We start from the raw sequence: 21,902 nt of genomic DNA on the forward strand, positions 1-21,902 counted from the left end.
AATTAAGTATAAATAGTATGAGAGCAGGCGACCTCTTTTTCTCCGCTGCACTACGGCGAGCGTTCACAAATGTCAGCCGCCTCCCAAACTTTCCCAGCAGCCCTGCCCTGTGAACCGGCGCTCACAGTCACTCGAGATACAAAAAATAAAAAATGGACAAAGTGAAGTAAATAACTCAGCTTTTCATAGCTAACTGCTTTCATTGCTTAGATAAACACTGTTACGCCCCTACTTGCACCTTGTCATGCGTTTACCGCAAGCACATGAAAACGCTGACTGTAGTGGCCTTCAGCCTCCCTCATCAAAGAAACCTCATGTGCAGCAACAGCTCTGCTGTTTATGTAGGGAATATCATGGCCAGAAATAATTATCCTTCACTGTATTACCCTTCGTAACGGTGGGATCGGTGCATTCGGAACGCATTGTCAGAAGAAAAACGTGCCCAAAGGTACAAAGTGCACCCGCAAAAGAGTTATGTCCAGGACACGCAGCTGGGACACGCGCTGTAGTTTTAACCTCTCACCCCATAACTCCATGCTGCCCTGCCTCACTACGCGGAGAAAAGTAGCTCATAACATTCATTGCTTTGACCTTTAGCCCATTGAGGCAGAGGGCTCTTAAATCAGGCCTCCTTATGTGTGTGTGTGTGTGTGTGTGTGTGTGTGTGTGTGTGTGTGTGTGTGTGTGTTTGCACTACTCGGGGGAAGAAAAAGACACTTCAGCCCCTCTGTCCTGCAGCTGCACAATCCTGTCTTCAGGCTTCTCCAGTTGTTAAACACACAGTAGCTATTTTTTGCTATTGTATGTGTTTTGCGTGTTTCTGTTTTTCCTCGCCGAGCCAAACCACGCTACGGTTTCTGAAATCGCTGTGAAAAGCAGAGTTTAATATGAAAGTCTTTCCGAGCTCCAAACCCATGTCATATCAAACATCATATTTCTGCATCATGCTGTTGTCCTGCTGCGGTACCGTGGAGAATTCTGGGACATCACGGCATCAATAGGAAGGCAAACTCAACTACAGTCATCACACTTGGCTTTCAGAGTCCAACTGTGGATCTGATTCCAGCTCCTTTTGTGTGTTTCTCCTGAGATTAAGTAGGGCCCAGAAGTCTGTGTCCATTGCCAAGAACTGGTTGATTCCAGATATAAAACATAATGCAAACTTCTCTCAGTTCATACTGCCGTTTTTTTGTTTTTAAAGCTGAAACAAATCAATTCTTTAGAGTGGTTTAAGAAATCAAGCCGAATTGAGTTTTTGGTATAAAATTGAAATACATTTGAATATTCACGTCAAGCTAATGAAAGAAAAATGTGGTGTTATTTAACAACGTGCAACTTGTGAGTGAATAAAGTTTTCTGTAAGGAGATGTTTATGGTGTCGGCACCCGGGAGCACTGAGCACGTTTACTAACACCAGACACTGTACAGGACAGCAGACTGTCTGGGGTTTTACACAACATGGCAAGCTGTGAATCAATCACTCAGTCAATCACTCTGTCACTCTGTCAGTCAATCACTCACTCTGTCAGTCAATCACTCAGTCAGTCAGTCAATCACTCACTCAGTCAGTCAGTCAATCACTCACTCACTCAGTCAGTCAATCACTCACTCACTCAGTCAGTCAATCAGTCAATCACTCAGTCAGTCAGTCAATCACTCAGTCAGTCAGTCAGTCAATCACTCACTCAGTCAGTCAATCACTCAGTCAGTCAGTCAATCACTCAGTCAGTCAGTCAATCACTCACTCAGTCAGTCAATCACTCAGTCAGTCAGTCAATCACTCACTCACTCAGTCAGTCAGTCAATCACTCAGTCAGTCAGTCAATCAGTCAGTCAGTCAATCACTCAGTCAGTCAGTCAGTCAATCACTCACTCAGTCAGTCAATCACTCAGTCAGTCAGTCAATCACTCTGTCAGTCAGTCAGTCAATCACTCACTCAGTCAGTCAATCAGTCAGTCAATCACTCACTCAGTCAGTCAATCACTCACTCACTCAGTCAGTCAATCACTCACTCACTCAGTCAGTCAATCACTCACTCACTCACTCAGTCAGTCAGTCAATCACTCAGTCAGTCAGTCAATCACTCACTCACTCAGTCAGTCAGTCAATCAATCACTCAGTCAGTCAGTCAATCACTCACTCAGTCAGTCAGTCAGTCAGTCAGTCAATCACTCAGACAGTCAGTCAATCACTCAGTCAGTCAGTCACTCACTCAGTCAGTCAGTCAATCACTCAGTCACTCAGTCAGTCAGTCAGTCAGTCACTCAGTCAGTCAGTCAGTCAGTCACTCAGTCAGTCAGTCAGTCAGTCAATCACTCAGTCAGTCAGTCAATCACTCAGTCAGTCACTCACTCAGCCAGTCAGTCACTCAGACAGTCAGTCAATCACTCAGTCAGTCAGTCAATCACTCAGTCACTCAGTCAGTCAGTCAGTCACTCAGTCAGTCAGTCAGTCACTCAGACAGTCAGTCACTCAGTCAGTCAGTCACTCAGTCAGTCAGTCACTCAGTCAGTCACTCAGTCAGTCAGTCAGTCACTCAGTCAGTCACTCAGTCAGTCAGTCAGTCACTCAGTCAGTCAGTCAGTCACTCAGTCAGTCAGTCACTCAGACAGTCAGTCAGTCACTCAGACAGTCAGTCAGTCACTCAGACAGTCAATCAATCACTCAGTCAGTCAATCACTCAGTCACTCAGTCAGTCAATCACTCAGTCACTCAGTCAGTCAGTCAGTCAGTCACTCAGTCAGTCAGTCACTCAGTCAGTCACTCACTCAGTCAGTCAGTCACTCACTCAGTCAGTCACTCAGTCAGTCAGTCACTCACTCAGTCAGTCAGTCACTCACTCAGTCAGTCAGTCACTCACTCAGTCAGTCAGTCAATCACTCAGTCAGTCACTCAGTCAGTCACTCAGTCAGTCACTCAGTCAGTCACTCAGTCAGTCACTCAGTCAGTCAGTCACTCAGTCAGTCACTCAGTCAATTACTCAGTCAGTCAATCAATCACTCAGTCAGTCAGTCAATCACTCAGTCAGTCGATCATTCAATCACTCAGTCATTCAATCACTCAGTCAGTCAGTCAGTCAGTCAATCACTCAGTCAGTCAGTCTGTCTGTCTGTCTGTCTCTCTGTCTGTCTTTCTATCTCTCTCTCTATTTGTCTATCTTTCACTCTGCCTATTTATCCATCTATCCATCTATCCATCTTAGTACTCATCTGTCTGTCTGTTCGTCTCTCTGTCTATAAATCTATCTGTCTGTTTGTCTGTCTATCTATTTATCTGTCTATGTTGGTTTGTCTATCCATCCATCCATCCATCCATCCATCCATGTCTTTTGTGCTGTATCATTTCCTAGAGAGAAAGTCAGAGGCTACTGAGCGAGTGATGATTTGGAAATGATTGCAGGATTTTCTAAATAAAAACTAGAAAGAACTTTTCAAATAGAAACTAGAAATGGTTAATAAAGATTATGAACTATTTGCTGTGGTGTAAGTAACACTTGTGGATGTGCTTTGAGGTTTTAACAGGAACTCCACTTTATCACCTTTATTCTCCAGTAGTCGCACTTCACCTTGTGATTGATGCCTTTCCTAGGACCCAGTATTACTAGTAAAATGTTTACATTTAACATTTTAATAAAACAGCTTAAACTTTATCTCTTCCGTATGTTTTAAAATGTCCCACACATACATTACTCAGATTCCTGTCAGTAACATAGTCATGATTATAACAAAAATCCAGATAAGATGCTTTTAGATAAATTTGGTTAACAGATGAAATAAAAGTCAGACCTTTGAACTGTGTGTAAAGCTGTAAGACTCTTGGCATCTGTTTTGCTGTAAAGAGCAGATGCCACCCAGTTCACTGATGAAGCTGCCTTCTTCTACCTCACATCCGGACACGTGCACTTTTGTCTTGTTCACTTAATGCATTAATGTTAACTGTCATCTGCTTAGGCCATATTTTCTGACAGCGGCCAGTGCCAGACAGATTTATAGACACACTGGCTTTCAATCAGATGCGCGGGAAAGTCTTGCATATTATAAATCACAGCACTTAAAAACTCTTGTGGAGTTTACTTGCCAAACATAAAAAGCCAGGACAGCCTCAAATAATTTAGAGTTCTCCCCGAGGACATATAACTCTGTTCTGTAGCTCCAAAGATACACAGAGCACATAGAGGACCTTAAACACCGGAGCGATGAAGCTGTAACTACTGATGCACCACTACACAAATTCCTGAGCAAAAACTGAAATTACAGACAAAACTAAAAACCTTTGTTTGGTGTTTTATTTATAATTTTGTTCCTTAATAGCAGGGCATACATTGTATTTTGATATCAGTTGATATCAATGTTTATTTTATGTATATTATTATCCACGTTCAGTTTTTAGTTGCATGTCAGATAATCAAAACAAATACTTTGGCAAATATGGAGGAAAACGTTATTTACAAAAAAAGGATACAGTGAAAATATGTCTGAACTCTCACCTTAAATTTAAAGATTAGGTGCAATATACACAGAATTCGAGAGTTAATTCTAATTCTCTAATTGGCCAAATGTATGATCCTAAAACACGCATCCAAACGCACAAGCTCATGTTTCCATGGAGTCGCGCATGACGTCCCAGTGAGGAACTAATCCCCGCTGTGAGGTGAGCGAGTACAAAAGAACAGAGCTGAGACTCTGGTGGATGTGGAGATTACTCTGAATTGAGGAGCAGCTCAGATTTCTCACTCTTTATTCACTTATTTCTTTAAACTTTACACACAGCACAAAATGACATCTTAGCTACCTTAATATCTTGATTCTTGTCAAATTGAGTCTAGTCAAATATCTTAATATCTTGAGTCTAGACAAGTTGATCTACTTTTATATTCTAAAAACACATTAAACCAAATACCAGCTTATTAAAACTATTCTTAGGCATATTTAACTAACTAACCTTTGAAATTGCTCATTCGATAATGGCAGGTTATTTATTTATTTTTATTTATTTATCTATTTTGACAAATAATATTTAAACGGATGCTTAAAATCAGCACAAAAATCTTCTAATAGAACAAGGAACTTTAAAGCCTAAAGTTATTAAATTATGCAGTTATTATTAAGTTATTATATAATTAAATTATATAATTAAATTATTATAGAAAGTAATTTAATAATCTTTTTTTAGTTATTTGTTTTATTGGCAATCTTATAATAAAGATTAAAAAAATATTATTTTTATCTTTTATTTTTATTTTTTAGATTTTTATTCCTTCATTTGATTTATTTTGTTATTTATTATGGTATACTAGACGCCCGAGGTAGTTCGGATAAGCGGTAGAAAATGAATGAATTTTGGTAAACTATTGGCTTTTCTTTTTTCAAGGACAGTAGTACAAAGCATTTCACTACATGTCGTACTGTGTATGATTGTGTATGTGACAAATAAACTTTGGTTGTGATTTTACTAAAAAATGGCATTTTTGCAGTGAGCAAGAAGAATCCGGATATGTCACGTGACACAAGTGGTTTTGTTTTTAACAACAGGAAAAAAAAAAGGGTATATTATGGTCAGGTTTTTTTTTTTTTTTTTGTGGAATGAATTTACTACAGTTAAAGGTGAGATTTCTATAAAAAGTCTCAGTGTGTGATGAAGTTAATTAACCACAATGGCTCTTTATCATCTTTCTTTAAAACCCTCTTAAACTTTTTACCTTCTTAAGAGTGCCAATACTTCTGTTCCTGGTGCGGTAATAGAACCACAGGCTTACAGTAGAGCCATATTTATTTCATTCCTTTTTTTCGATATCCTTCATTTATTTCTTAACCTCATCATTTTCTAAGCAGCTCTCTCTCGGTCTCCGTTTCTCTTTCGTCCACACTTGTTAATAATCTCTTCACTTTATTGTAGCTCTTCAGGAAAGAGCGCCTCTTTAGTACAGGAGCGTATGTAATACAACACTATTGGATATTTATTTTCGCAGCACTATAAATATCTTGCGGCTCTCAGCCGTAAGCACTAAACAGGGCATGATGGCGATAACCCTCAATTAATTCCCTGTTTCCTCTCTCTCCTGGATTTATTATTGTTTGGAGAGGCCAGGTGTAGCCGTGCCGAGTGGACCGTAATTGTGTTCATGCTACTTAGACGAAGACCGCAGTGGTAATAAACCAAATTACACAATAAATCCTTCCCAGATGGCCTGCAAAACATTTCACACTGCGTTGGTGGCAGAGACTCGGGGTGCGGAGTGTGTTTCGGCCACACACTCGCATGTGCACGCAAATAATCCGTTATCATCGGACACCTCGCGAGCTCTCGTGCGGCTCCTCCCTGGAACTGTCTTAAGACGTAACACGGACTCAGTCTGGTCAGTAATGAAGCTTTGCGTTTTAATTTCCTTAATTGTTGACCATCAAATAGTAGAGAGGTCAAGACGGTGATTTATATCCTGAGAAATTAGGTATAAAGAGATAAAAGCAGACCGAGGGAAGCAGCGTCTGGCACGCATCATTTCACCACACGTGGTTCAGACGCTCTGGTCCTCTTATCTAAGGTTCTTACACTTAATTCTGAAGGCTGTGTTGAGATTTGACCAGGCATTCAGACTTCCTGTATCCCAACTGTTGACCTTTCTCAGCTAGCACAAACTGTACAGGATCAGTCCTGAATTTTGACTCACTACTTTAGTGAAGCTTCATTCCGTTCAATATTACACAATATGCATGTAAAAATTTCTAAAGAAAGTGACATTAAGACTGATTTTACTATTATTACATTACATCTACAAGAATCCATCTAGCTTTCTGTACCACTTATTCTACACAGGGGCACGAGACGCAGGACACGCTGGACCATTACAGAGCACAATCACTCACACATTCATGTGCTGTGGACAATTTAGAGATGTCAGTCAGCCTACTGCACGTATCTTTAAGCTGAGGACAAAAACGCAAATACCCGGAGGAAATCCTCAGAGCACGGGGGAACATACAAACCCCACAGAGACAGGACTCGAACCTCAACCCTGGAGGTTCAGGTGAACTTCGGGTGCTTGACTGTGATGGTCAGAGCAACTCACACAGTTCATAACCATTCCTTGTAGAACCCGTGAATACGTCCTTCTCCAACAATGTTTTTCTGCTTTTTTGTCTTTTTTCAGTAACTTAATATTTGTATGACTCACATTTAAGGCTGATGATAGAATTTTTCGGGCCGTACCAGGGTTCAACACACGCAGGTTTTATACCGTATTGTAGCTATACAACTAAAAAAAAAAAAAAATCTAAAAACGACTACCTTTTTTACAAAAAATTTTGAATAAAATGTGATGGGTGTCTCTCGAAATAGTTCTAGTCTCAAGATGAAATATGAATTCTTTATGTATGTATATATGTATGTACTGTATGTATGTATTCATATTTATATTTTATACATCTCCAGCATAGTTTGTGATAAGTTGGTGAGTGAAAATCTTCTACGGTGCAAGGTTTTATTTATTTTATATTTTGTATAATATTTATTTATGAATTTATTGCCATATCTCTGGTCACTCTGATTACACACGTAGTCTTTAAAACTCTTCAGCATGTTCACACAGATTTAAAGGCAAATTTTGCATATTTTCCATGCTCGTGTTCCGAGACTGTCAATGGGATCCTTACACTGACCCCTAGTGCTTTTCACACACATTTCTGTATGACTGATGACTCCTACTACAATACGAGCTTTGTAGGATCGAGCAGCTTCACGATGAGATTCTACTCTTCATATCGAATGTGGGTTTAAGATGAACACGAGGCTGGCTTGCGCCGAAATTCTGCCGTTCTTGGTATATTTTCCACGGTATACGATACAGCGCACAGGCTCATGTAAGAGTGCGGTGTTTCTGCAGGCACGCTTCCATAGCCCTTATTAATGCCTAAAGAAAATGGACAGAATATGAGTAATTCATTCTTGTAATGTGTGGAGGGAGAGGGCAGTTAATTCAGTGCACGTCCTCCCCCAGACGTCTGTAGTCGTCTGCTTTCACCCAGAAACCCAAACAGCAGCGTGAAAAGACTTCACATTTCGCCAGCATGTGAAACAGAGTTCACTTGGCTGCTTCTTGTAAAGCCAGGTGCAAAAGTTGGCAGGCTCTGCTTTCATAGGCACTTATTCCTCCGGACACTCTCTGCTTCCAGAGTTTCTATCAATCCCAAGGGCCTTGTTTTTTTGCTATGATGGCAATTTCATTATATGACTATTTCAACATGGCCCTGTGTTGTAAATTTGATTAAACCATGTGAAAATGACCAGTCCCTTTGTAGCTAACCAATAAAATGACGAGTCTTTTGTACATATCAGCTTAATTACCGGGTAGTCAGGTGGTAAAAGTGCTCTTGTTCTCTCAAGAGTTTGTTTCTTGAACTCCTTTAGACTTTAGCTGTAACGGAGCGCCGTAAAACACTTCCACCTGTTAACGGCGCTTTTTATATCTGAAAGCGGTATATGTATATATTAATGCCTCAATTTTTATTTTTACAGACTGGAGAAGAAAAAAAAGTAAGGCTTAATCCTAACCTCGCAGCATCCACGTTTCCTAAAACGACATCGTCTGCAGAATTTCAGTTTCACATCCTCATTATTTGCAGGACAAACATGAAAAAGTCCAAAGCGTCACTTTTCTGGATCAGGATCCCGATGCTGAATAAAGCAACTTTCAGCAGCAAAACTCTCCAGGCCTGTTTTTGTTTACCTATTCTGTTTACTCAGTTACATTTTTATTACATTTAGTTGCTTGTTTATCTTGTGGATTTTGCTTTCCACCTAAGAACCTGATGGGTGGTCTGAGATTTAATGATGATCCAGATATATTTAACTTCAGGTTTTTTTTGTTTTTTTTTTCAGTTGAAGAACTCCGAGTCCTCAGGTCGGTTTGAGTGTAATAGAAGTGTATTCATGCGCGTGGCCTGCGGTCGCTCTGGTTAGGAGGCTTTTGTGCCAGGCCCAGGCTGAAACGCAGCGCTGCTGGAGCCATCCTGAGCCCAGACACACTCCACTGTGAGCGATCGCTCACCGGATATTTGGAGTCAAAATGGTTTGGGTTGTGGAAGCAGGCCTGTCATCTCTCGTCCAGGTGCTCGCACTGACATACATCAGAGGTTTGCGAGTGCCTAGATCAATTAGTCTCTGCATTGCCAAGGCAGGATAAATGAGGGGTGTGTTTCGCTTGAATATATGTTCTCTGTATCGTTTTTCCACAGCGAGTGAGGAGCTTTACATCCTCTTGCTCCCTGTGCGGTCTCGTGTCTCATCTAACTTTGCAGTAATTGATTGCTTTATCACACACACACACACACGTACCTGTCAACTCTTATTTAAACTGACTAGTGTGTAAGAGTTCATACCATGACTCTGCTCACATTATTCACATATTTGTATAAATGTAGCTGTCTTAAGTCTCAATGTAGCTTCATAAGCAGGCCATTGAGCCTGAATAGTGTTGATGAGAGCAGTAAAGGTCAGCGTGTGCCAGACGTCGAGCGCAGCAGGTGCCTTCATCACGTCCCGTTCTTTACAGCGCAGTCTTTTCTATACCACACTGTGGTTGGCTTTCTGTCTCACGGAGCCCAGAAACGGGAAACACTTGTTTTATTTACCAAACTGGCGAGCTCTCAGGGACGCTCAGTTTCACAAAACATTGATAATGCTGCTTTCCAAACAGCGTCATTAAACCACAAAGAACAAGCAAAACATTTAATCAGTGCAAACGCTCTCGGAATTCCCGTTCCTCTGATAGCGAGTCTGCTTTGATAATTCCTAACATAATTGTTTGTAACAACTGTTTTCCGTCTTTTTTTTTTTTTCCCGAAATGTAATATTATCAAACAGTAAATCCAGTAGCAGCCAAACGATCATCACACCGTCCTCGAGCCACAGCAAATAAAACGTCCCGTTAGACAGGACATATAAGCTTTAACAATCTAATATAAGATTATCAAACAAGGTTACCTGTGATATTATCCAGACACTGACACATGCAAAACATACACTAATTAAGTTTACATTGGAAACGTAATCACGTGTTTGAGTTGCCAAGGTTGATTTTGGGGCTATTTTTTATTTTTAATGCAGTGCGGTTGAGCAATCTGTCTAGGAGGTGAGTAATGCAAACGTGTAATGTCGCTTTCAAAGGAAATGGTTTAATTGTCACTCAGAAGGCCCGGTCTTGCCCGGTCTTGCCCGGTCTTCCGCTTACTTTTCCCCCGTGTAATCAAATAATGGATTTCGTTTCAAAACAGAGCAGTAGCAGCGCTGAGGAAATTATGTTCAGCCGCTTTGTTTATTTGACTTCTGCCATTCTGTTGCACGAGAGCGAGTAGTTTTTCTCCCAACACTGTAACGTGACATGAACCAGCCCTCTGAGGCCAGCATCGCTTGGAAACGTGTGTTAATTAAAACGAATCCCTCTAATTAGGGCCTCGGGGCTAGCGAGCTTCCTCCGGCGCACTATGCTTGCATACTTTTGTACTCACTAGGAGTCTTGTACACTGATTGCACTGATTTAGCGAACTCTTTAGTCAAGGCTTATTTCAAACACTAATGCGTTAGCTTTACTTCACACATAAAAAGGGGATTGAGAAGGGTTCTAGTCCTCATTACCTAAAAGGAAAGGCTTGTCTTACTGAGGCCTAAGGTTAAGTTGACTACAGTGGTCATTAGTGTTTGTCCTCTCGCTCATGTCTGCGTTCATGTCTGCGCTCCTGTCTGCGCTCCTGTCTGGGCTCATGTCTGCGCTCCTGTCTGCGCTCCTGTCTGCGCTCCTGTCTGGGCTCCTGTCTGCGCTCCTGTCTGGGCTCCTGTCTGCGCTCATTTCTGCGCTCCTGTCGGCGCTCATGTCTGCGCTCCTGTCTGGGCTCCTGTCTGCGCTCCTGTCTGCGCTCCTGTCTGCGCTCCTGTCTGGGCTCATGTCTGGGCTCCTGTCTGCGCTCCTGTCTGGGCTCATGTCTGCGCTCCTGTCTGGGCTCCTGTCTGCGCTCCTGTCTGGGCTCATGTCTGCGCTCATGTCTGCGCTCCTGTCTGCGCTCCTGTCTGGGCTCCTGTCTGCGCTCCTGTCTGCGCTCCTGTCTGGGCTCCTGTCTGCGCTCCTGTCTGCGCTCCTGTCTGCGCTCCTGTCGGCGCTCCTGTCGGCGCTCATGTCTGCGCTCCTGTCTGCGCTCCTGTCTGGGCTCCTGTCTGCGCTCCTGTCTGCGCTCCTGTCTGCGCTCCTGTCTGCGCTCCTGTCTGCGCTCCTGTCTGCGCTCATGTCTGCGCTCCTGTCTGCGCTCCTGTCTGCGCTCCTGTCTGCGCTCCTGTCTGCGCTCCTGTCTGCGCTCCTGTCTGGGCTCATGTCTGCGCTCCTGTCTGCGCTCCTGTCTGGGCTCCTGTCTGGGCTCCTGTCTGGGTTCCTGTCTGGGTTCCTGTCTGGGTTCCTGTCTGGGTTCCTGTCTGGGTTCCTGTCTGGGCTCCTGTCTGGGCTCCTGTCTGGGTTCCTGTCTGGGCTCCTGTCTGGGTTCCTGTCTGGGTTCCTGTCTGGGCTCCTGTCTGCGCTCCTGTCTGGGCTCCTGTCTGCGCTCATGTCTGGCCCTGGCTTTCTCCTGCAATATCAAAATGGAGAAAAACACTCTCCCTCTTTCTTATGAATGCCTGTGTAGTGTGATAGCTGAGGCATCCCAGAAATGGTAAAACAGTCCTTCGCCACTCGAGTAAACTGTCAACAGAGCCCGCTTCTGAGCTGCTGGAAATAAACCACAGAGATCTCAGTGTTCTGCGAGCCTGCGAGCCATCCCAAATGAAATAACTCCGCCGACATCATTCAGCCTCGCAGCTCAGGAGACTGCTTTCATCGAGTGTAAAATTAGAGCAATTACCAAAATTAATCTGTTATTTCACCCGAGCTGTTTGGTGAGCCAGCGGCTTCAAACGGCATGAAAAAAAACAGCTGGATTTAAAAAGCTGGATTTGGCAGCTAAGGAAAAGTAGGGACCAGGTCATTCCTTTTTCCTCTTAATTCAGAGTGAATCCGGTCAGACCTGCTGGATGTGAGGTTTGGATTTAGATTAACGCTAATAAAACGTATCATTAGTATTTTAGGCTGGGGAGGGGATTGCTTTTTAAACTGGAGCTTTAAGAATGAAATTAGATACAAGAAATTAGATATTTTCTTCCTAACGCACAATGCAGCATGATATTATAATTATCCATATGCTTGCTGATACAGTTTTCAGTCATGATCATATGGTGGTGTTTGTCGTCCATTTCATAATTCTCTCAGCGGTTAAAAAGGAATTAGACCCTTAATTGTTCCTGTTGTTTATACATGAATAGACGTGAGTGCTGAGGTAAAAAAATTTATAATCCTGTAATAATACGTCTTTGTAAATAATACTAACCCAGACGAGCAGGGGCTGATATCCTGAGCCTCGCTGGTGTTTGGGCTCGGTCACTTTTGGAGAGTGAAGGATGAGAGGTGTACTTAAAGGCATTTTTGTCTATTAAAAACTATTTTCCTGTTAAATGCTGGGACAGATATGGCAGTCAGTCTGTCAACATTGGAAAGATGCCAGGCCAGAAAGAACTAAATGAAGCTCTCTGAGCTGGTACGTATTTAAATGCTTGCCCTGTGATTGCATGTGTGAGGCCCATTCTACCTCCAAACTGCACACTGAGATCCACATTTGCAAGCAAACATTTAATGACCAACAAATGTTTACAATCCTCTAAGAAATGCTTGCATGTATTTCGAGATCCAGCTTCAGCCAAGACGGACTGAAGGTCTACCATTTAATTAATGACGTTCGGGCTTTTTAAAGAAAAATACCAATTCTAGCCAGTTCCAGGAATAAAACCAATATTACACCACTGAAAAGAAATCTATCTGATAGCCCATTAGGGAAAATATTTCTTTATTAATATCAAAAAAATGTTTGATTTCATTGCATTGATTTTTGTCAGAAATTGTTTCCTTGTGAGCATTTTAAACATTAATCGATTCATCTCACATTTTTAACCTTTACGACTCCCAGGACTGGAGTTCAAAGCCGCTGTATGGCCCGTACTGTAGATTTGTACCCAAACTGGTCAGATGCCAACTTCAGAAGTCCAGTGTTGTCAAAGCGATCACTCAGACACATCCCACCTTTCATCTGAAAATATCCACATGTTTTTTCTTTTCCCATTTGCATTCATTGGTATTTCTGTCTCTTAAATCCTCAGCTCATTGCCTATACTAATGAGGTCTTACAAAACCCTGCTGCTTTTAAATGGATTTAAATGACCGGTTTAACGTCAGCCATTACAGTCGGTTTCTTCCTGTTGTAAGTTTAGGGTTAATAATATCGGTAAGTTGATACTGTAGTTTTTCCATAAAGCTCCTTATTTTTAAAGAGTTCATTTGATTTACTGATTTGTGTAGACAGCTATCATTTTCAGGCGAAGGTGACAGTGATGGATGAGGTGTTTCTGCTCTTTTTGGCAATAATATGAAATGGCTGTGCCTAAGCTTCATTCATTCATTCTCTCTCTCTCTCTCTCTCTCTCTCTCTCTCTCTCTCTCTCTCTCTCTCTCTCTCTCTCTCTTGCTCGCTCGCTCGCTCGCGCTCTCTCGCCTTTTCCTCATGCTGGTAAAGATTGTTTCCATATGAACGTAACATCCCTGTGTACTTCTTTTAGCTATAACCCAATAAGGAAGATGAATAAGGCCATTATATTTTATAATGTGTATGCAGTAGGTCTTGACACACATTAATTACCTCTCGCTTGATGTGAGGGTGAAACGTGTGTAGTGTCTTGTTTCCCTTTGACTGGCGCTGGGATATTCATAGAATCTATTCAGAGATTTTACAAGACGGTCCAGAAGAAATTTGACACATTAACAGCAATATAAAAATATTGTGGCAGGTTTCCTTACTGTTTCATATTTATAGTAGTTACTGTATAATATGTGTGTAGAATCATTTTAGCTTAGTCTTTTTGATGCTATATTATTTTTCTTTTCTTTCTTTCTTTTTTAAATGATTATTATTTTGCAGTTCCCAGGATGGGCACCTGGAAGGTGGCATTGACTAGCTGGCTGACTAACACTTATTTTCCAACTATCACCCCTCTTTTCGTGTTTATCCTGAAGGCAAGGACAGCTGTGCTGTCATATTTGAGTGCTGAGAAAGCAAAACAAACGCTACGTCTGCCAAAATTGTCTGAAGTTTATGGAGACCCTATGTGACTATGAAAGTGCTACTCTCAAAAATATGTGGTTTTCTTATCAAGTCCTTCAAGGATTTTAAACAGCAGATGCTGTTACTCATTCATCCGACTTGCATTGACTGTCAGAATGTAGAACGAAAACATCTTAAGTGTGATCTTGTTGTCTGCTGACTGAAGCTTTTTGTTCAGAGCTGATTTTTTGTTTTCCTCTGGTTGGGTTCCTCAGTGCTCTGTCTCTCTGCTCTGCAGCTTCACCAGGCAGCCGAGGTGGCTATCCTTAGAGGAGCCAGGGTGATCTCACCAGAGGATATCGTCTTCCTCATGAGGAAAGACAAGGTAAAAAGCACACGCGAACACACTCTGTGAGCACATTGCCAAAACAAACATGCCCAGCACCTCTTGCTAATGTCTGCTTTAACACCAAATGATAGCTGATTACTCCAGTATGCGGAATGATTGGAATCATTGGAACTTGTACAGTTAGGCCTCCACCCTTGCACTGTGAAAGTATCTCTCTCTCTCTCTCTCTCTCTCTCTCTCTCTCTCTCTCTCTCTCTCTCTCTCTCTCTCTCTCTCTCTCTCTCTCTGCTTCATTGTTTTTTCTCTTGTGCCCCTTTCTTTTAGAAAAAAATGCGACGGCTCCTTAAGTACATGCAGTTTCGAGATTACAAGTCCAAACTGATGAAAACCCTTGACGAAGAAGAGCCACTGGATTCAGGTATACAACCGATTCATCGACCATTTTTACTACACCATCCTACAGGCCACTTACAGTTTAGCTCCAGGGTATGTTTGACATTCTGCCTAGATGATTTTTTTTATTTTTAAACCATTCCTCCATAGCACCAACTGAATTTCACCATTCAGTAAGCGCTTTAAATGATGAAGGGATACATAATGATTGGAATCAGCCAAGGTAATTTTGTATGCCACAGTCAATCAGCAAGAGTCATTACCAGAATGCAGGCGGAAGCTTTGGCATGCCTCCTCTTTGCATAGCGTTCCACCTCTCCCTTCGCTAGTTCTCCATCAATATCATAGTGAAACGAAGAACGAGAGAGGAAAATCATCCGCAAAAGTCGCAGCAGTGCCGTTTCATGTCATGATGAGTATCATTAGGATCTTTGCTCCTCATCTGGCCTGTAACTTGAGAGATGGAATAATGTTAAATGCGGCGTTCAGAGCGAGCGCTCCACGCAGTCGATTGAGAAGGAGACTGCATGTCTGTGTGCGCAAATTCAGATTTTTTTTTCCCCCTTTTTTTTTCCACGAGAAGTCTGATGGGCTGCTCTGTTTAATGTTTTTGCTCCCCCAGCGTTTGTGTTGTGCTCAAATTGGCTCTGAAAAGGTTGACGTTTCCCCAAATGAACCTCCTCCTGGATTTGGAAATACGTTTTTCTTACTTTGTTTTTTAGTGTTTTCCATAAAAGCACGGGGTGAGTGTAGAGCTCTGCTGGCATCCGTAGGCCCGGTTGCCCCGATTCCTCCCTGTGAGGCCTGAGGGAAGCACCACGGCTGTTCCTGCTCTCTCGGCTGCGGTGTGTGTGGTGCGTGTGTGGTGGCCGTGTCGGGGACACGGCAGAAGCGTGGCTGAAAGCAACCAGGCTGACTCTGACCACACTGTCTCTATCCTGACCCCTGCAGTAATTCCCCGAGCACTTTAGGCTATGAATACCACTGTGAGGAGCGTTACACACTGATCCATGCCCACAGTCTAACCAGCATGCTCGCCATGACCCACCGCTGCTACTGCTTGTCCTTTATTCCCCCTTTCTTTTCCTGTACATCAGGAACAAGGAACACAATGCCTGAGATGTTCATCCAGCAGCAGGATGTGATTAAAGGACTATTAAAATATTACGCTCAGTCATGGTCGACCATGTAAACTCGAACATACGCTTCGATTTGTTTAAGGAAAAAGAATCCACGCTTTGGTTCCTTTTATGATGAAGATTTTCTGCTTTCAGATTCTTTCATTTGACAAGTCAGACTAATTTCAGTTTGGCTAACAGTTTCCTACCTTAATCATTGTGCTGCTCGACTTCTATACTGACTCCTACATTTTATTATATGCTTATTAAATTATTACGTGGCTGTCATATTCTACTAATTACTTTTTGTAAGATTTGATTATAATCTATTTTCTCTTTTTTTGTGTTGGTTTTCTATTGTTCATTGTTGCACTGTGGGAGGAATAACTAAGAACAACCATTTCTCTCCTCACACCAAGTCCTATGTAAGATGTATGTGACAAGTAATGAACCTTCCATGGGAATTCATCTCTGCCTAAAGAGAACAATGCAGCAGTGCTTTAGTCCTTCATGCTCTCTGACCTGCTGCTTTCTGCTCAAACAATAATAATCCAGTGCTTCATTAATCATGCTAACACCACTAAGCACCACTCAGTACCACTTAACACCACTCAGTACCACTCACCACTCAGCACCACTCAACACCACTCAGTACCATTCAACACCACTTAACACCACTCAGCACCACTCAGCACCACTCAACACCACTCAATACTCAGTACTACTCAACACCACTCAGTACCACTCGCTACTCAGTACCACTCAATACCAATCAACACCACTTAACACCACTCAACACCACTCAGTACCACTCACCATTCAGTACACTCACTACTCCATACCACTTAACACCACTCAGCACCACTCAACACCACTCAACACCACTCAGTACCACTCACCATTCAGTACACTCACCACTCTGTACCACTCAACACCACTCAACACCACTCAGCACCACTCAACACCACTCAACACCACTCAGTACCACTCAACACCACTCAGCACCACTCAATACTCAGTACCACTCAATACCACTCAACACCACTCAATACCACTCAGCACCACTCAGTACCACTCAACACCGCTCACTGTTCAGTACCAATCAATACCACTCAACAGCACACAGTACCACTCAACACCACTCAATACCACTCACTACTCAGCACACCTCAATACCACTCAACACCACTCAGTACCAATCAACACCACTCAACACCACTCAATACCACTCAGCACCACTCAGTACCACTCAGCACCACTCACTACTAAGTACCACTCAGTACCACTCAGCACCACTCAGTACCACTCAGTACCACTCAGCACCACTCAGCACCACTCAGTACCACTCAGCACCACTCAGTACCACTCAGTACCACTCAGCACCACTCAGTACCTCTCAGCACCACTCAGTACCACTCAACACCACTCAACACCACTCAGTACCACTCAGTACCACTCAACACCACTCAGTACCACTCAGTACCACTCAGTACCACTCAGCACCACTCACTACCACTCAACACCACTCAGCACCACTCAGTACCACTCAGCACCACTCAGTACCTCTCAGCACCACTCAGCACCACTCAGTACCACTCAACACCACTCAACACCACTCAGTACCACTAAGCACCACTCAACACCACTCAGTACCACTCAGCACCACTCAACACTATTCAACACTACTCAACACCACTAAGTACCACTCAACACCACTCAGTACCACTCAACACCATTCAACACCACTCAATAACTATTCTACACCACTCAGCATCACTCAGTACCACTCAACACCACTCGGTACCACTTAACACCACTCAACACTACTGTATCCTCTTCCTAGCACCTCTCATTAACATCATTTTAACCATTAGTGGGAAATGTGAGCCAGATTATTCATAGCTAAAAGGAAAACCTGATTGTTATACTTTATGGTATCTATTTAAACTCTACTGCTGCTTTTTAGCATACTGTAGCTTTAACAATAGTACAACATCAGCTGAGAAATGAACACTACAATCACTAATCCCATCATGAAAACACAGTTCAGTGTTTCAGAGTGACCTCCATAAGGGCAAAATAGAGAATATAGACATGTCTTTATGAGGGGGGAAATGGGGAAAATGACAGCAATCTTCAGCAAATTCTATTCTTGGGCTGAAGGGAAATGTATTTTTCAGATTAAACAATGGCTTTTGAATTTTTTCCATTATGTTAGAACCTGGTTTTAACTCTCTGTATATGATTGCATACATTTTACATCGATATTTATGGAAATGTTAAAATGAGTGTCTGTTTCTTTACCTCGCCTAATGCGGAACCAAAATAAAACAAAACCCCACAGCAATATGAGAGTGTACTAGATTTTCTATGGAACACAGAGACATGTTTTTAAGAGGTGAACGAAGGGAAAAACGAAGAATTCAGACATGTCTTTAAGAGGAGAGAAGGCAGGATGCATTTTACACTAATGTAACTTAATCGTAATGTAAAGTAAATCATGTAAGCTTGAGTAAATTTCAGTAGTTGGTAAAATAGTCCAGTCCGCATTTTTGTATAGTGCTGAATTTTGTGGCTCATTGTTGGTGGATCAAAGATGGCATCTGTTTTTTTTCTCCTGTTTATTTTGGTAGATTTGAATGCTCTGTTTCATTACTGCAGATTAGCTTTGTTTACCGTTCACCCAAACCAAGATTTTCCAAGCTCTTTTATTCCTGTAAACACACCACTGCATCAAATGGCACATTTAGAATACATTTAGAAAACATTAAAGCCAAAAAATATAGTTCTAATTACATGCATCAGCATATTTGTAACATTTGAAAGCGAGTTTACACAAAATGGCATATTTTATTTTAGTTTTTTTCCCCCCCATTGATTGAATTGCCTGTTTATATAGGAAGTCCACAATTATGGTTCTGTGCGAAGTTTAAGCCATGCCAGCACCAGGAAATTCGAGCCTCATAAAAGTGCTGTTATTAAGGTGTCATGAGTCCTGTCTCCCTGATTAAACATTTTCTGAGGCTATTTATGTCATGTCAAGCAGACATTACTTCACAAAGATGCATTTGATCACTGTGTTTCCTCTCGTTTAATTAACGTTTCTTTCTATTCATTTTCCCAGCGCAATGCTGTAGGGATTTAATTAGCAGTGGTTCTCTACAGTTTGTATAGTGAAAAGCAGTTTGTCTTGGTGGGCTGTATTAAGCCTTTGGGACTTGGAGCTGATTATGCCTGTTGAACTTAAGCCAGGAAGTGAGCAATCTTTGGAATGAAATGTAATAAGGTTTAACATAACTTTAGATTTAATATTTACCATAGTTTTGTTTGCTCAAATCAAACGTAATGTGGAGACAGTGTTATTTCTATACGGTTGTTATTCTACTCTATTCTACCTTCTCGTTCTCATTCTCATTTGCTAATAATTTCCTTGTAACTACACCTCCTGGTTTGCTTCAGGACAGATTAAACAGCTAATATGGCTAATAGCTATTGAAGCAGTGACAGAGTGATGTAGAAAGACTGTAGATATTGGCTTAATAAGTTGGAAAAGCCGGTTTCTCCTGGGTGCATACATAGTACCAGGCAGTGTTGTAGCGCAGAGTTAGAAGAGATGACGGTTGAGTGGGCAGCGCCTCGGGCTCGTCCCATTACAGCTCAGGTGTAAACAAGGCCAGCTGGTCTGCAGATGTGGGCACCAGAAAGTCAGTAAGTAAGTGTGTGTGTGTGTGTGTGTTCATCTAGACAAATTCTCCAGCAGCAGTGCCAACAAGAGGCAGAAGCTGATGCTGGACTTCCTGGGCTCCATCGACCAGACAGGGGAATTCCTGACACTGCTAGAGGACGAGGACATGGATGAAGTCAAGCAGGAGAGGTTGGAGGTGAGTGGGATAAAGAGTGCTGAGCTGACAGGACAGGCCCTGGTGTGTGTGTGTGTGTGTGTGTGTGTGTGTGTGTGTGTGTGTGTGTGTGTGTGTGTGTGTGTGTGTGTGTGTGTGTGTGTGTGTGTGTGTGTGTGTGTGTGTGTGTGTGTGTGTGTGTGTGTGTGTGTGTGTGTATATACACAGAGACTTGTATGACTACATCAAGAAAGAGAAGGGAGAAAGAGAGTGTGTGAGAAAGGGAAGAGAGAGTAGAGAGAGAGAGTGTGAGTCAGTGTGTGCACGTGTGTGTGTGTGAGACAGTGAGAGAGAGATTTCTTGTGGTCAGAGAGAGAGAGATTTCTTGTGGTCAGAGAGAGAGAGAGATTTCTTGTGGTCAGAGAGAGAGAGAGAGAGAGAGAGAGAGAGAGAGAAAAAGTTGTGTAGGGTACCTGTATGATTAGACACAGGGTTTCTCATTTGGGAATCGGATCTCACTACTACAAGGTGTTTATACATGTTAAATGTGCCCTCTGACCACAGGAACACTTGATAGTCTGTCTGCACTGAAAGAGTTGCTAAAGTGTTCAGGTTGCACCAAAGACAAGCAGCCAGACCTCTAAAGCCTGTCATAAGGTCCTTCTGTTTCTTTTTGTCCTTGTCCACTTGTAGACTGAACATTTTAGCAGACTTTTCCGCTGCAACGTTATATCCATCTACTTTCCATTGCACAGAGCCCGACATGCAAATGAACAGAACTCAGGAAGGAGGTGAGAAAGTTTAGCTGTGGCCAGTCCAGTGTCATTAGAGAGACAGTGTCAGTGTTTTTCAGACATAACACACAACCTGCAAGAACAAATATTAACAAGGCAAAATGCTGGACACTCTTATTCCAAGCCCTCAACTTTGTGCAATCCCCAGCGCTCACTTGGCTCAGCATTATTCTAGTAACAGTACAGTAAGGGAGCGTTCTATAACATCCGTTTGTCCTCACACTGCCAATTGAAATAAAGGGCCATGACTGAAAGATGTAATTAACTGACTGAAGCAGGAACCATGGACGTGTTCAGAAAACGGGGGAAGTATCGTCATGAGACTTTATATACCCTGTTTCAATTAAAACCAAGCCCGAGTCATTCTGGCTGTGGCCCAGAGAGCCTGTGGTTTTCCCCCAAACTTTGTTCCTGCCGAGTGTTTTAATGGGTGTGTTTTAGCTATCAGGACGATCTTTTGGGGTATAAGCAGCCGTATCCTTCTGGGCCTCCCACTTTGCACTGCTCACGAAGCCCCACTGAGTAGTTTTATGGCTTACCCACAGTGCACCGAGCTGCTTTATCTTGCGGACCCCTTTTTTATTTTTTATTTATTTTTTATTTTTTTACACACAAAAAACTCACTTAATCTAATGTGCATTTCCTTGAAAAGGACATAGAATTGGAATTTAATTTGATGTGTCTAGTAATATAAAGTATCCAAGATTATTGGTTTTTTTTTTTTTTTTTTTTGGCTTTTGTGCATTTTCTCCTCTCCTCACCAAGATTTCTTCAATATAGTCCCTATTTACAGTAAATGGCCCCTTTTCAAAGCGTTCTGCTATACCCTCCATTGACTCTCCAGAGGTTTCTGGGTGATGTAAATATATTGCAACACTTGTGTAAATACCGTGGATGCTATTTTATGGCATTTCCAAACCCGCAGCTTATGGTCCAACCTTATGGTGAGTGCCCAGTCCTCTGAACTGGCAGCCATAACTGCCATGCATCAGGTCAGACAGGGTTATAATTTAGCCGTTCGCTTATAGTCTTGATCAGACTTTTTTTTTTTGGGTCAATGTTATGTGGATAGGGTTTCTTCAGGCAGACCATCAGTCTTGTCATGGACCCTCTAAGATCTCTTGACAATCTGTTATTTTCTTGGCTAAGTTCAGATGGGAATGCTTAAAAATCTCTTTGTCATGTTGTGTGGGATCTACATTGTTTTGGCATTAATGCTATGATGACAGCAGTCTTCAGAGAATGCTAT

At 42.3% G+C, this 21,902-nt stretch overlaps 1 protein-coding gene across 7 annotated transcripts in view; it reads left to right on the forward strand.

Moving 5' to 3' along the window:
- The window catches only part of supt3h (SPT3 homolog, SAGA and STAGA complex component), a 99,505-nt gene that overhangs the window by 55,166 nt on the left and 22,437 nt on the right, over positions 1-21,902 (forward strand). For all 7 annotated transcript variants that reach the window (XM_027172116.2, XM_027172119.2, XM_027172120.2 and 4 more), the window contains 3 exons: positions 14,459-14,545; positions 14,834-14,927; positions 19,765-19,901. In XM_027172116.2, coding sequence (XP_027027917.1) covers positions 14,459-14,545; positions 14,834-14,927; positions 19,765-19,901 — 318 coding nt within the window. The remainder of the gene's footprint in view (positions 1-14,458; positions 14,546-14,833; positions 14,928-19,764; positions 19,902-21,902) is intronic.

This window comes from Tachysurus fulvidraco, chromosome 12, assembly GCF_022655615.1.
Source record: "Tachysurus fulvidraco isolate hzauxx_2018 chromosome 12, HZAU_PFXX_2.0, whole genome shotgun sequence".
NCBI classification, from domain to species: Eukaryota; Metazoa; Chordata; class Actinopteri; order Siluriformes; family Bagridae; genus Tachysurus; species Tachysurus fulvidraco.